Here is a 14400-nt window from a genome sequence, read left to right as displayed (position 1 = left end):
GTTCCGGGAGCCCCTGAGGGAGGCGTCCCCACCTCTGCATTTGGGACAAGCCGGGGTTTTTGGGAATAATCAACATTGGATGGGCACGAGGGAGAGGGGACAGGGCCCAGCGCGGCCCCTCGGCTCTCCCCAGCCCCGCTGGTCGGAGCAGCGCAGCCCTGGTGGTGCCCGACTCTGCCTGGGCTCTCCCCCTCAGCCAGGGGCGGCCCCTCGGCTCTCCCCAGCCCCGCTGGTCAGACCAGCGCAGCCCTGGTGGTGCCTGACTCTGCCTGGGCTCTCTCCCTCAGCCAGGGGCAGCTCCTGGGCTCTCCCCAGCCCCGCTGGTCGGATCAGACCAGCGCAGCCCTGGTGGTGCCCGGCTGTTCCTGGGCTCTCTCCCTCAGCCAGGGGCGGCCCCTCGGCTCTCCCCAGCCCCGCTGGTCGGAGCAGCGCAGCCCTGGTGGTGCCTGGCTCTGCCTGGGCTCTCCCCCTCAGCCAGGGGCAGCTCCTGGGCTCTCCCCAGCCCCGCTGGTCAGACCAGGGCAGCGCAGCCCTGGTGGTGCCCGGCTCTGCCTGGGCTCTCCCCCTCAGCCAGGGGCGGCCCCTCGGCTCTCCCCAGCCCCGCTGGTCGGATCAGACCAGCGCAGCCCTGGTGGTGCCCGGCTCTGCCTGGGCTCTCCCCCTCAGCCAGGGGCAGCTTTCACAGTCACCCACTTCCTGCGCTCTCCAGCCCTGCTCCAGAGCAGCAGAGGCTCCAAAGGCGCAGCTGTTCCTGCCAGGAAGGAGGGGAGAGGAAATGAAGGCTGAAGTTGAGAGGAAAGGGATAATCCACAGTGAGAGCAGCTGCTCTGCCGGCCTCGCTGGGGACCGCAGGGATTCCAGCAGCAGCTTGGAACAAAATGTTTTGCAACACTTGGGGGGGTGTTTTGGATTTTCTGGGTGGTTTTGGTGTCATGAAAGTGAAGATTTGAAGGCTGGCTCGGACACAGGAGTGAGGACAAGCCCAGCCCGAGCTTGCCTTGCTGCCTGTGCCAATCCCAGCTGGGCTCCCGGGGATCCTGGTGTCCTGGAGAGATGGATTTTGCAGGGGATGGGACAAAAGCAGAGCCAAAACAGGAAGCCAAGTGTCTACTAGAAACAAGTGAAAATTACCCCGAGAAGCTGCAGCCATGTGGGATGAACTGGATGTGACCCCAGCCCGTGGAAGCGCTACATCATTGTTTACTCCTCCCCAGCACAACTGTCACTGCAGTCACTCCCAAGGACTTGTTCCATTATCCCATGGCCGTGGCAGGACACAAACACAGCTCTCAGGCCAAGCTAACGCAGCCAGGAAGAGCAAAAATGCGGGAAAAAGCCAAAAAAAAAAGCATTTTTGTTGCTTTTTTGGGTTCTTTTTTTTTTTTGAAGGGAAGGAAGCTGTTGTAATATCTTGGAATTTAGCAGCCACAAAAGAGCAGCAGTTTTGTTTCTGCCACTGAGACACTTCCCAGGCAACTCCTTCCTCAGGCCAGCCTTGATTTTCAGGGATTTTAACTCTCACCCCCAATGCACTAAAACACCAAAGTTTTCTCCAAAACTTCCAAAATTATCAACAGAACAGGAGGTGACACCTCTGAGGACCAGGAGCAAAGGGCTGTGCTGCTGCCTGGAGCTGCTCCAGCTCCCACAGCTCAGCACAGAGCAAAGGGGAAGCAAAATCCTCCTCTTGCATCTCCTGCAATGAAACAGGAGCTCCATGGAGAAGCAAAGCGGGGTTCAGCAAAAGGGGTTTTCACTGGGAGAGTCAGAAAAGCTGCCGGGCACAGGGAAGGGCACGGCGAGGAGCTGACCTGGGACTCTGTACACGGGATTATTTTTAAGGTTACCTGATAGCATCGCTTCAATCCTGCACTTCCAGTGGCTTCCCAGGAAAACCCTGAGGGCCCAAAGGCTGCAGCACCTGCAGGAGGCCCCTGCAGCTGCTGGAAAACCTCTCAAAATGAAGGCAGAGCTGCAAACTCTGTGCTCTGACAGAGGAGAGGGAGGGGATGCAGTGAATCCTTCTCTGCAGCCTGGGATACCCTGAGGAAGGCATCCCCACCCTCTGCATTTGGGGCTGAACCCACTCACTTTGCAGGCTGTGGGGCAGGAAGCAGGGATTGGGAGGCAGGGATCACTTCTGCTTTGTTATCATCAGGCTTTGGGCACTTGGAGACTCGTGGAGAGCAGGAGACAAAGCAACCCCAAAAAACAACCCCAAAAATCAACCCCAAAAAGGAGAGACACAGCCCTACCCCACACAGCCGAGGTGCAGCACAGCACTCACTGTAAAACAGCCTAAAATTGATTTCTCACAGTAAAGTCTGATCCTTAGAAGGGATCCCGTTACTAGGATCAACCTAAAATAAATTTATTACAGACTACACTGAATTAGAAGGGATCCATCAGGATCAAGCTAGAATGAATTTATCACAGAAAGGCTGAGTTAGAAAGGATCCATCAGGATCAAGCTAAAATGAATTTATCACAGAAAGGCTGAGTTAGGAGGGATCCATCAGGATCCAGTTAAAATGAATTTATCACAGAAAGGCTGAGTTAGAAGGAATCCATCAGGATCCAGTTAAAATGAATTTATCACAGAAATGCTGAGTTAGAAGGGATCCCATCAGGATCAAGCTAAAATGAATTTATCACAGAAAGGCTGAGTTAGAAGGGATCCATCAGGATCCAGTTAAAATGAATTTATCACAGAAATGCTGAGTTAGAAGGAATCCATCAGGATCCAGTTAAAATGAATTTATCACAGAAAGGCTGAGTTAGAAGGGATCCATCAGGATCCAGTTAAAATGAATTTATCACAGAAATGCTGAGTTAGGAGGGATCCATGAGGATCAAGGCCAGCTCCTGGCCATGCACAGGACACCCCAGGAATCCCAGCTGAGGGTCCAACCCCAGGAACCCTCTGCTAGGAGCATCACAGTGCAGCCCAATAAATCCCATCGTGAGAGCTGTTATTGATCAGCAGAGCAGGAATCAGCTGGGCCCTGGCCAAGCCCCAGCTCTGCACTTGGGGCACTCCAAGAGAGCCAATTATTACTCAGGAGTTCGTGTTTTCTTCACCTTCCTGTTGGAGAGATTATTCAAGGCCTCAGATCACTTCACTGGATTGTTCTGTCCCCTCGTGAGTCATCTCCAAATTCCAAGGCCCCACGAGGTTCTCCCTCAGCAGCTCCCGAGCCTGAGCTGTGAAACGGGGCTGGGAAATGACCCAGGCTGGCAGCTCTGCCCCCTGCAATTCCTGTCACAGTGCAAAGATCTCACACCCCAGCACCATTTACAGCCCCCTCAATCCACAGGGCACTGAAATGCTTTTTTTTAAGAAAAGGATTTCTTGTTTTACAAGAAAAAGACAATTTTTTTTCACAAGAAAAATATTTTTCCTTGTGAACCCAAAGAAAGAGGAGGGAAGAGAGGAGGTAACAGCATTTAATGCTAATGCTGTGATTATTTTTTATTCTTTATCTCTGTTTGATTTCTTTTCTAATCTCTGAAGAGTAAAACCAGAGCAAAACTGCCTTTTTCTCCCCAGAATGAATGAATGTGAATCATTGGGTGGTCGAGGGCAAAGGCTCCTTAGGAACACACCTTGCAGGATTTAAAGAAATAAACAGAACCATCATAATAAAGAACTAAACTCAATGCACAGGCTGTGGCTCGGTGTTTAAAAACACTTTGCTATTTCTGGTGAACAAAGGTTTACTGTTTAAAACTTCACAGTCACAACTGAGCAGCAAAAACAGGATACAGCAAACGGGAGCCTTAAAATAGTGACAATTCTCGTGAGCTGTGCTCTATCGGCGGGCAGGGAGCCAAGCAAAGCTCCAGCAGGCAGCAGAGCCATCTGAGAGCTCTGCACAACAAACCCCAAACCCCGGCAGGCAGCTCCGGCCCTGCCCTGCAGAGGCAGCGGGGACGCGGAGCTCAGCAGAAAGCAGGGCAGCTGCTTCATTGCTGGATTCCACAAGGGAAAGAACTCTCCTTGGTAGTATTTAGATGGAGCTCGAGACTCTCGAAGTTTTGTTGATTTTTGTGAGTGTTGTTGGAGAACTGGAGGCAAGGATCACTTTGTCTTTGTTACCATCAAACTTTGGGCACTCGGTGACTCGTGGAGAGCAGGAGACAAAGCAAAGCCAGACAGGAGCCCAAGAAGCAACCCCAACCCTCAGAGACCTCCCCCCACACAGCTGGGGTGCTACACAGCACTGATGACTACAAACCAACCCAAAAATGAACTTCTCACACAAAAGGCTGAGTTAAAAGGGACCTGCTTTCCTTAAAGCAAATATTCCTTCTGAGCAGGGACCTGATGGAGGAACAATCATCCAGCTTCACTGGAAAGCTCCTCAACCATCCCCATTCCTCTATTGAAATGCCTCAGAAAAGCTGAAATAAAAGCAGAGATGCCCTCATTAAGTAAGATGAAAATAGCTTTTATGTTCCATTTTTTATTTTTAGCTAAAGAATGAAAATTCAGTTATGTAACCCTACAAGTTTGGTAAATTAGGAGCCAAGCAGGGCATGTGTGCCCTCTTTGGGGCTCAGGGCCACCTCACCCTGCCCTCAGAGTGGCCAAAAGCTACAGAAAATTGTTTGTGGCTTGAAAATGTGGCACCAGCCAAGCCTTCAGGTACCAAAAACACCCCAAACATCATCAGAGCCCAAATACCTCGAATGCAAAAGGCTCATTCAGCACAACCATCTCCTGAAGCAGAGGCAAATCTAATCCCAAGGAGAAGGTCCAGCAGACCTCTGAATGTGAGCTGGCTGCTGGAAACTTGTGCAATATTTAGGATATGAAATAAAAGTTCAATCAGATACTGTCTGTCCCTCTTGCTGCCAGCAATACAACCTACACTAGACCCTGCAAGGAACCGGGGCTGAGGCTGTGAAACAGCCCCTGCCTGCCCCTCTCCCACGGAGGCTTTTCATTCCTTTAATCCAGCTCACAGATGTTGAAATCCCACTTGGAGGCTCCAGAGCTGGAAAAATCTCCTGCACAGCTTCCCAGGCTGCTCCTCCAACAGGTCTGAAGAGGCCCCATCCTGTCACCAACTGCTCCTCTGTCTGAGGTGGGAGCTGTCACCACCATCTGCCTGCAAATTCATGTATTTTGGGATATCAGCTCCAATTCCCTCCCCTCCGAGACCTCAGCCGTCCAAGGAAAATAATATTCACATAAATAGTAATAGCTGGGTACCAAAATTAATTGAAAATTCATCTGCCAGAGCTGCAGTGTGCAGTTAACACATCTTACTGCTCTGGAGTGATAAGTAACAGAGTAAAAGCAGCAGCGAGCAGCTGAGCAGGGACAGCACAGAAGAGATTTCCCCAATCATCAGGAAAAGTGACAGACCAGGCAAGGGGGGCAAAGACACCCGGAGAAAACCTGCCTGGGAAGCAGAGACTTCCAGCCAGGGCTGGGGAATTCACTCCAGCCTCCTCCACTTCATTCTTCAGGGCTGGTTTTGGTGGGTGGGTGGTGCTGTTGTTTGATTGCAAAGGATTGTTCTGGTACCAGGGGAAGAGTTTTCAATTCCTGAGAAATAACGTGCAAAACAAGGCTGGTATCAACACTTGGTTACAACTTTGTAAAGTCCCAAGGAGATGAGGCCAAAACATAAAAGATGAAATGATCCAGAGGGGCTGCTCAGTGCTCCACAAACGCTGCTGGAGATCCTCACAGATCCTCATGCCTGGAGTCCCCTTCCAACGCCACAAAACGCAAATCACCTCAAACAAATCAGAGCAACGTCTGGAATATGAACCCCAGAGATGCTGATAACAGAGACTGACATGCAGCTGCCACCTCGAGCTCAGGGATTCCTCAATGCTTTGGCTTGGAAGGGACACTAAGGACCACCCAGTGCCAGCCCTGCCACGGGCAGGGACAATTCCCACCAGCCCAGGCTGGCCCTGCACACTCCCAGGGATGGCACCACGGCCTCTGGGACCACATCTGTCTCACAAAATGTGAGGAGTTGAGACCAAAAGAGAAAAAAAGTGAAGTAGCAGCGAGGTCACAGCCGGCCACTGTCACAAAAGGAACCCTGTTCCCAAAAACCCACCAGATTTGGCACTTGCTGCTGTTCACTGCCTCACTCCAAGCCCTCAGGAACCCCTCAGCTCCAAAAACACCAGGGCAGAATTGCAGCCAGCACAACCAGCAATGGTTCTAACCCAGAAAACCTTTACTTTTTTTTTACATTTCCTTTACTTTTTTTCCCCAAGATACAGCCTTGTATTTGCTGGAAAGGGCCTTGAAGTCTACTTGAGTTTCAGATGCTGCATTAGCACAGAACCATCGATGCCAGTGTGGAACAGAGCACTGGGGAGTGACCGATGCTGTCGGGGCCATGGCCCAAGCTGCCCTTCCTCAAGAAAATGTTCCTTTGCAACCACAGATGGAGCATGGAGAGCACAGATAAATATTTAGCCTTGAATGCATTTTGGTGAAATCCCCATTGATCGTTCTTGAGAGGATGTCTGGTTTTTGCCAAATTGCTGTTTGATTACCACAACAGTGCTCGATTGCACTCGGTCATTTCACAGAATCCCAGACTGGTTTGGGTTGGAAGGACCCTAAAATGATCAAACTCCACTCTGTGCCACGGCAGGGACACCTTCCACTATCCCAGGCTGCTCCAGGCCCCCGGCCTGGCCATTTCCAGGGATGGGAAACTCACAGCTCATCTGAGCCAGCCCTGCCAGGGCCTCCTCACCCTCACAGGGAGGGACTTCTTACAGAAAACTCACCCAGTGCAGGAAACCTGGCTTCAAACCCCCCAAAAGCCCCAAACCCATGGGTTTGGTTTGATCCCTGCTGTAGCCACACGTGGCCACGCTGGGCTGAAGACAGGAGGGAAAACTCTCACTGAGATGTGCCCGGTGCTGCTGCCTCAGCAGGGTCAGGGCTTTGATATTCCTGAAGTGCAGGAAGCGCTGCTCAGCCAAAATCAATGGCATTGATAAATTGATTATAAAATGGAGAGCAAAGTGTCAGTGACAGGAGCAGGGGGATTTCAATACAAGTTCTTTCTGAGATAGTTAGAAACATTAAATTGCAGTGTGCTTGATAAAAAATTTGATAAGAAGCAATCTGATGGAGAAACCCAAGAAGAGTAAAAATGGTTCCCAAGCCCACGTCCTCACACAACCACAAGCACACTCTGGGGTTTCATGGCCGTGGGGCTTCCCCTCCTTTTCCTCTGTGCTGGGAGGAGCAGCTCCTTCCTGTCCCACCTCACCGATGCTGAGGACAGCTCACCCTCAGTCCTCACTGCTACTAAAATCACTTTTCAGTACCAAATACTCTTGAACGTGACTTTGAGCACAGTTCCTGGGGCTGTGTTTGTGGGTGGTGCTTCCCCTCCAGCACAGAGCTCAGATTCACTCAGCACCAGCCCCTCCTGTCCTGGCCTTTGGCACCTCTGGCACCTCCACAGTCACAGCTGCAGCTCAAAGTCTGCCCCACAAATTTCAATTTCTGACTGCTAAACCCAGAGATTCAGTACCCACACCTCCCCCTTTCAGGGTAACCACAGGCTGAGCTCCCCTCTGCAGCTTGTTTGGAGGGGAAAACCCCAAATCAACCCCGAAGAACTGGAAGAACTGACTGTACCCCACCTTGAGAACAAGCTCCCTTCCTAAATGAGCACCTTCTATAAATGCAAATTACCACCCAGTGCTGATGCTAAATAAAACCCAAGCGCAGCAGCCGGAGCCGAGTCCCACATGTTCACCCTGAGAATTACAACCAAACTCCCAAAATGCAGCAGTTGTACAATTCAGCCTCACGTGCTCCCAGAGCCTTCCCAGCTCTGCTACATCATCAACACCCAGGGATTTGCCCACTGCACACACAAAGACTTTGGCCAGCAGCAGCTGCGCTGTGTGGGAGTGATGGGACAATCAGCAACAAAGTCATTGTCTCCTTAAAAAAAATAAATAATAAAAAAATGAAATCTGACAAAAGCTGAAGCAAGCTTGCCCTGCTCAGTGCAGCTTCCCAGGATGGCAGAGCAGAGCTCTGGCTGTGTTTACCTTGGACAGCTCAGGCAGGCTGAGGGAAGCCAAGGGTTGCACAAGAACAGAGATTCTTTGTGCCCTGGCAGGTCCCCTCTGCTCTCACCCTGCCCATTCACAAACATCCTTTCAAAGAACCGAGGGCACTGCTGCCTCGGGCTGCCCGGGATGCCACAGCCCGAGCTGGTGCCACCTGGGGCACCTCTGGGGGCTCCAAGGTCCCTGCTCTGCCTGGGGTCCTGTCCCCAGGGCAAGGGAATGGCCTGGGGCAGGAATTCCTGCAGGGAAAGGGGGCAGGAGCTGCAGGGAATGGCCTGGGGCAGGAATCCCTGCAAGGAAAGGGGACAGGAATCCCTGCAGGGAAAGGGGGCAGGAATTCCTGCAGGGAATGGCCTGGGGCAGGAATTCCTGCAGGGAATGGCCTGGGGCAGGAATTCCTGCAAGGAAAGGGGGCAGGAATCCCTGCAGGGAATGGCCTGGGGCAGGAATTCCTGCAGGGAAAGGGGGCAGGAGCTGCAGGGAATGGCCTGGGGCAGGAATTCCTGCAGGGAAAGGGGGCAGGAATCCCTGCAGGGAAAGGGGGCAGGAATCCCTGCAGGGAATGGCCTGGGGCAGGAATCTCTGCAGGGAAAGGGGGCAGGAATTCCTGCAGGGAATGCACAGGGGCAGGAATCCCTGCAGGGAATGCACAGGGGCAGGAATCCCTGCAGGGAATGCACAGGGGCAGGAATCTCTGCAGGGAAAGGGGGCAGGAATCCCTGCAGGGAATGCCCTGGATGGCATTCCTGGGGACAAGCAGAGCCCTCCATCCTCCCACAGGCTGGGCTGGGAGAGCTCTCCAGCCTCGGTGACCCTGGGGCTGATCAGAGAAGGAATTCACCGGTGGCTGAGCAGGGATGAAGCCCAAAGCGCGCATTTCTTGGTCTGGAAATGAGCAAACTCAGGGTGCAAACCGTGGGAAACTTAAGGAAGGAAAAAAGCACCCCTAGAGCTTGAAGAATTCCCGTTGGTGTTTGAGAGAAACTCACTTTTAAGCTGAGCTGGCAGCTGGAAGCATCAATCTCCGTGCTAGGAGGGCTCAGTCCTGGTTTTGATGCATTTCTTTAATATCTCTCAGACATTCAAAACCACTCCTACGTCATCAGGAATTTCTTTTGTATCACATTATTTAATAAAAACCTGCTGAAGGCATCAGTGCCCACTGCAGCTCTGTATCACCATCATCATCATCATCATCAGTGCTTCTCATTTTTCAAAGCAGATTAGCATTCCTGATTTAACTAAGCTTTTAAATACTGTTTTGCATATTATCTACATCCAACGCTGAGCTGGGGATGTACAAAGAGACATTTTGATCTCTTCTACAGGAACCAGAAAACCACGGAGTGCCTCATTTTTGAGTACAAATCTTGTGGCAGGGGGATGTGTGTGGGTTTTACACACACTCCATCACAAACCGTGGGGTTTTACTTCATTTTTATTTCAAATAAAAATCAAATCTACGCTATTACAACATATTCCACTTGACAAAATTAAACTAGAACGGGATTTTGCATTAAAATTAGCCATGTTTAAAATATAAACACAAACTTTTCACTTCACGTGGTTTTCAGGAACTCAACAAAAGCCATGAAGAACTTTGGACAACACCTAAAAATACACAAGTAAAGGGTGATGAAAATTTGCACAGTGTCTCCAAACATCACCATTAAGCTGGGTTTAATTCCCTGGGTTTGTTCCAGGGCAGGTGGGGCTGGGGGACAGCACCCACTGGCAGCTTTTTGGGGTTTGGGGAGGGTCTTTTATTTCCAAGGTAAGACTGCAAGGCCCATCAGAGGGAGCTCAAACACAGCTCTGGCTGAAAGCCCTCAGAATTAAGTCACTTTAAGTGAATATTAAAATTAAAAAAAAAGCAATCCTGGAAACTTGAAAAAATCTCCAACAAGAACAACCCTTAAAATGCAGGTCACAAACTGTCTTTAAAAATCTGACATTTTTTAGCATTTCAATAGTCACATCTTGAAGGGCTCAGCAGTATCTGCACGTTAATTTTTTGGTTAATTACAATTTGAAAGGGCAGCAACAACCTTGGGTGAGTAAATAGCTGCATCAAAGCATCCCTGGGCTGAGAAATTGAGAGAAGCCCTGGTAAACAAGCCCAGAAACCAGTGCAGTCCTGAAATTCCAAAAAAATTTAAAAAAAAAAGGGAAGGAGGAGAGCCACAAACAAAACCAGGAGTCAATGTCACAGAGAAAAAACTCCCAACTCCCCCTCTGCTGTGCTCACCCACTCCATTCCTGTGGGACCGGCAGAAAGCTCTGCGCTCTGAGCACCAGGGTCCACTCAGCAACTCAGCAGACAATTCAACAGCTCCGGGTCCCACTCAGCAGACAATTCAACAGCTCCGGGTCCCACTCAGCAGACAATTCAACAGCTCCGGAGCTGCCGTGGCCCAGCCACCCCCGCTGTGCCCGGGTCTGCGCCTCCCCCAGCGGAGCTGCAGGCACTGCCAGGGCTGGGGCTGCACTCACTGCCAGGGCTGGAGCTGCACTCACTGCCAGGGCTGGGGCTGCACTCACTGCCAGGGCTGGAGCTGCACTCACTGCCAGGGCTGGGGCTGCACTCACTGCCAGGGCTGGAGCTGCACTCACTGCCAGGGCTGGGGCTGCACTCACTGCCAGGGCTGGGGCTGCAGGCACTGCCAGGGCTGGAGCTGCACTCACTGCCAGGGCTGGGGCTGCACTCACTGCCAGGGCTGGAGCTGCAGGCACTGCCAGGGCCGGGGCTGCACTCACTGCCAGGGCTGGAGCTGCAGGCACTGCCAGGGCTGGGGCTGCACTCACTGCCAGGGCTGGGGCTGCAGGCACTGCCAGGGCCGGGGCTGCAGGCACTGCCAGGGCTGGGGCTGCAGGCACTGCCAGGGCTGGGGCTGCACTCACTGCCAGGGCCGGGGCTGCAGGCACTGCCAGGGCTGGAGCTGCAGGCACTGCCAGGGCTGGAGCTGCACTCACTGCCAGGGCTGGAGCTGCACTCACTGCCAGGGCTGGAGCTGCACTCACTGCCAGGGCTGGGGCTGCACTCACTGCCAGGGCTGGGGCTGCAGGCACTGCCAGGGCCGGGGCTGCAGGCACTGCCAGGGCTGGGGCTGCAGGCACTGCCAGGGCTGGAGCTGCACTCACTGCCAGGGCTGGGGCTGCACTCACTGCCAGGGCTGGAGCTGCAGGCACTGCCAGGGCCGGGGCTGCACTCACTGCCAGGGCTGGAGCTGCAGGCACTGCCAGGGCTGGGGCTGCACTCACTGCCAGGGCTGGGGCTGCAGGCACTGCCAGGGCTGGAGCTGCAGGCACTGCCAGGGCTGGAGCTGCACTCACTGCCAGGGCTGGAGCTGCAGGCACTGCCAGGGCTGGAGCTGCACTCACTGCCAGGGCTGGGGCTGCACTCACTGCCAGGGCTGGAGCTGCACTCACTGCCAGGGCTGGGGCTGCAGGCACTGCCAGGGCTGGGGCTGCAGGCACTGCCAGGGCTGGGGCTGCAGGCACTGCCAGGGCTGGGGCTGCACTCACTGCCAGGGCTGGAGCTGCACTCACTGCCAGCGCTGGGGCTGCACTCACTGCCAGGGCTGGGGCTGCAGGCACTGCCAGGGCCACGCGGTGCCAGCTGCACACAGCGCTCACTCACTCACTGCTGCTGCTGCTGCTGCTCACCTCGGGACCCCTGCTGCTAAAGAACTTCTGCCTTCCCCAACCACCCCTGGGGTTTGTTCCTTTGGACGGGGTGGATCCGAACCTGGAAATCCCGCACGCATCCAAGACCGTAAATAGGGGGAGGATGAGCGCGGCAGAAAGGAAGTGCAGAATTTCTGCCCCTGCTCTGAGCAGTAACCAACAATAAAGCAGACAAGATGGTAAACATTGCAAAAAGACAATTACTAATAATGAAAAGGCAACAGAAATGTTGGGCTGCTTCCACCAACTGAGTAAGGCGTTTTCAAACTGACAGCAACGTGCTGCCTGCCAAATGAAAATGAGAGCAAACAGCAAAGTTGTGCTTAACCCCTTTTTGCTTTTATGCTGCATTTTAAACCCCGATGAAATCATGGAATTTGAAAGAAAAAGTCTACAAAGGAGACATTTTACTCAGCTCTCCGGTCAGTGTTTCCATCACTTCAGTACCCAGAATGCTCAGAAAAGTTATTCCTCTTGGGTTCTTTCCTCAAAACCTGGTTCTTGAAAGTGTGGTGGGTTTCCAAGAGCAAAACCTGGGCTAGGAGCGCTCGGATTTGGGAGAAAATTAAACGGGATTCAGGAGAAATTAATCTGAATTCTGACTCCTCCTGCAGAAGGTGAGAGCTGCACGTGTGAGTTAATTGAAGGACAACCTGTAATTGCAGATTGCAAGAAGTCCCTCAGGAGCACCCAGCTCTGGAGTGGCAGCAAGGACTGACAACTGAAGGCAAAACCCCGGGATCCTGAGCCACACAAGATGATTCCAGTGACTACAAACACCTCCAAATTATCCTCACTCTGGTGCCAGCTAACTCCAGCAGGAACATCCGACATCCAGGTGAGCGTGAGCTCCAGCCCCACACCTTCCCAGGCAGCTGCCTTTCCTTTCCATCCAACCAGCAGCACCACCAATTCAAAACAAATATTTACCCTCTCCTGACAGAGGAATAAAAGGGAACCTTTTCCTGCAAATCCAACCGTGTGCTCTGTTGTTCTTGCAAAGCTTCCGCCGCAAACGGGCTCGTAAATTTTCTTGAAACAGTTAAAAACAAAACACTGACACAAGCAGGTGAGACAAGAACAGAACAGCCCCGACATCCCTGAATCTGGACCAGAAAAGGCATCTCGTGCCCGGAAAGCGCATTGGTTATGCCGGGAATTTCTGCTGATGGGCTTTGCAGAGACATCACCAGCCAAGGGAGGCTTCGGAAGTGCAGCAATTTGCACCTACGACAACCGGAGCGTAACGGGAACAACACGGGCCACGGCGAGCCCGGCAGCTCCCGCTGCACTGCCCGATCAGCGGGGGATGCTCCGGGGGGCTCTGAGCGACCCCAGCCCGCGGCTGCCCCGGCTCAGGAGCCAGGAGCCCACCGCACACCCCAGCCAAGGACCCGCGACACCTGCTCGGAGCTGCGAGCGAAGCGCAGCCCCCGGCCTGCGCCGGGAGCCGGGGATCCCTCCCGGCGGGGCCGGAGGAACCGGGATCCTCCTCAGGGCCGGAGGAACCGGGATCCCCCTCAGAGCCGGGCCCGTCCCGGGCTGATGCAATTGGCATCTCCCCTCAGACACCGGCAGAGCATCCGGGATCCCCCTCCCTCCGCCCTGGGGCCTGTCCCGGTGTGAGGAACCGGGACCCCCCTCAGCCCCCGGCAGGGCACACGGGGGTGCCCCCGCCGCAGCCCGGCCCGGCGCAGCCCCCTCCCCGCCGGGCCCGCTCCGGCCGTGCCGTGATGCCGCTGCCCCGACCCTCCGGCGGGCGGCACCGGGGGCCTCCCCCCGCGGCAGGTGCCGGTCTCCGGAGGATGCTGCGGGCCCGGTGGGCCCCGGTGGGCGGCGCGGGCCGGGCCCGGTGCCGCTAAACCGGGGCTGGGGGGGAACGGGGGCCGTGAGGGGGGGGCTGAGGGGGCCTCCCCCCCCCCGCGGGCGCCGCCCGCCCCCGCCAGGGGGCGCTGCCCGCCCCGCCCGCCGCGCGCCGCCGCTGCCCCCGGCCCGAGGGGCTCCGCGGGGGGGGCGCCGCCCCTCACAGCCCCCCCGCCCGCCTCAGCCGGGGGCGGCGGCAGCGAGGCTCACCCGGTGCGCGCGGGTCAGGCTCAGGTCCTTCATGACCTCCTCGAAGGCCGCCGTCTCCTCCGCCTGCTTCTGGTTGTGCAGCGCGATCTTCTCGCTGAATTTCCGCGGGTTGTTCGAGGCCGCCATCTTCCCCCGTCCGCATCCCCCTCCCCGCGGCCGAGGGGGGGCGACGCGCATGCGCCGGCGCAGGGAGGGGGGGCGGCCGCAGGGCGCCTGCGCGGCGGCGGCGGCGGGGCGGGAGGGGGCGGTGAGGGGGCGGAGGTTGCGCATGCGCGGGGCCGAGTGCGCGCGGGAGGGACGGCGCGGGCGGGGGCGCGCGCGCGTGCGCGGGGCCGGGGCTTCCCCCGGGGCGGGGGCGCGCGCGGGGCCCGCACCGGACCCGGTCCCGATCCCGGACCCGGTCCCGATCCCGGACCCGGTCCCGATCCTGATCCCGGACCCGGCTCTGGTCCTGTCCCGGTCCCGGACCCGGTTCTGGTCCTGTCCCCATCCCTGGTCCTGTCCCCATCCCGGTCCCGGTTCTGGTCCTGTCCCCATCCCCGGTTCTGGTCCTGTCCC

The 14400-nt window shown here is 55.2% G+C and overlaps 1 protein-coding gene across 5 annotated transcripts in view; it reads right to left on the bottom strand.

The window, feature by feature from the left end:
- Positions 1-13989, bottom strand: part of CRTC1 (CREB regulated transcription coactivator 1) — a 44481-nt gene extending 30492 nt beyond the window's left edge. For all 5 annotated transcript variants that reach the window (XM_066566584.1, XM_066566586.1, XM_066566588.1 and 2 more), the window contains exon 1: positions 13843-13989. In XM_066566584.1, the coding sequence (XP_066422681.1) occupies positions 13843-13968 (126 nt within the window). In that variant the 5' untranslated portion in view covers positions 13969-13989. The remainder of the gene's footprint in view (positions 1-13842) is intronic.
- Positions 13990-14400: the final 411 nt, after the last annotated feature.

Source organism: Molothrus aeneus, chromosome 27, assembly GCF_037042795.1.
Source record: "Molothrus aeneus isolate 106 chromosome 27, BPBGC_Maene_1.0, whole genome shotgun sequence".
Lineage (NCBI taxonomy): Eukaryota > Metazoa > Chordata > Aves > Passeriformes > Icteridae > Molothrus > Molothrus aeneus.
This window is presented reverse-complemented; position numbering and strand designations above follow the sequence as displayed.